Genomic DNA, 1,199 nt, shown 5'->3' with positions numbered 1-1,199 from the left:
TGACGATTCGGGAAAACATTTTGTTTGGCAAGCCGTACGACCGCGTCAAGTACGCCAACGTGTTGGAAGCGTGTGCGCTGACGAAGGACCTGGCGCTGTTTGCGGCCGGCGACCGGACCGAGATCGGCCAGAAGGGGGTCAACTTGTCTGGCGGGCAAAAGGCGCGCATCAGTCTGGCGCGGGCGTGCTACAGCGACGCCGACATTTTCATCTTGGACTCGCCGCTGTCGGCCGTCGACGCGATCGTGCAAAACGAGATCTTCACCAAGTGCTTTCTCGGTCTGCTGCGCCACAAGACAATCGTCCTCGTCACGCACTCTCCCGAGATCATCGCGTCCAAGTTTATCGACCGCACGATTGAAATCAAGGACGGCCAGTTGCTCGGACGTATGGTCAACCGACGGGCTCCTGCGGCGCTGCCTCGGGGAATGATTCCGCTGGCCATGCATCGTCTTTATGGGAAAGGAGATGTCGCCGACACGAAGTTGCCTAGTTCGGACGTTCCAACCTACAACGCGATGGCGTCGACGAGCTACTTGGAGCCACCGCGGTCGCCATTCCCCGTCGGGTTCGAGTCGCTTGCGAGCCCCATCTTTGACGAATACCATGTTCAGCACTTCGACGAGTATAGTCCTCGCACTGGCCGGCTACTCCATGACGAGGAGCGCCAGCATGGCCGCGTGGCGACCCAGGTCTTCTGCGACTACCTCCACGCAGTGGGGGGATGGCCAGTGTTGATGTCCTGGGTCGGCCTCCTCACGGTGTGGCAATGCCTCATGGTAGCGGGCGACTTTTGGTTGAGCTCGTGGAGCGCATCTGCAGCCACGATGTCGGGTCCCGAGTTTTTGCACACGGCAGCATACTACCTTGCCGTGTACTCGGCACTGTCTCTCGGGAGCGTCGTCATGACCATCTTTCGGACGCTCTCCATTTACACTGCTGGCGTCCGTGCCTCCCAGCGCTTGTTTGACGCCATGACCCGTGCTCTCCTGCGCGCGCCCATGCGCATCTTTGACACTACTCCCATCGGTCGCATCCTGAATCGATATAGCAACGACATCAACACGATTGACACGACCATTCCGTTTGGCATTAGCGGGCTCATTTCCGCCATTTTCACGTCGCTCTTTGTGCTCGGGACGACGTTTTACGTGGTGGGTACGATGACGGTCCTCGTCCTGCCGCTCTTGGCGATGTAC

The 1,199-nt window shown here is 59.2% G+C and overlaps 1 protein-coding gene across 1 annotated transcript in view; it reads left to right on the top strand.

The window, feature by feature from the left end:
* H310_00780 (hypothetical protein) overlaps positions 1–1,199 on the top strand; it is a gene marked incomplete at both ends in the record, with an annotated part of 13,397 nt that overhangs the window by 7,701 nt on the left and 4,497 nt on the right. The window contains one exon of the mRNA XM_008863677.1: positions 33–1,154. Coding sequence (XP_008861899.1) covers positions 33–1,154 — 1,122 coding nt within the window. The remainder of the gene's footprint in view (positions 1–32; positions 1,155–1,199) is intronic.

The sequence above is a fragment of the Aphanomyces invadans genome (assembly GCF_000520115.1).
Source record: "Aphanomyces invadans strain NJM9701 unplaced genomic scaffold supercont1.1, whole genome shotgun sequence".
In the NCBI taxonomy this organism is placed as follows: domain Eukaryota; phylum Oomycota; class Saprolegniomycetes; order Saprolegniales; family Verrucalvaceae; genus Aphanomyces; species Aphanomyces invadans.
Note: the sequence above shows the minus strand (reverse complement) of the source record. Positions and strands in the feature narration are given on the sequence as shown.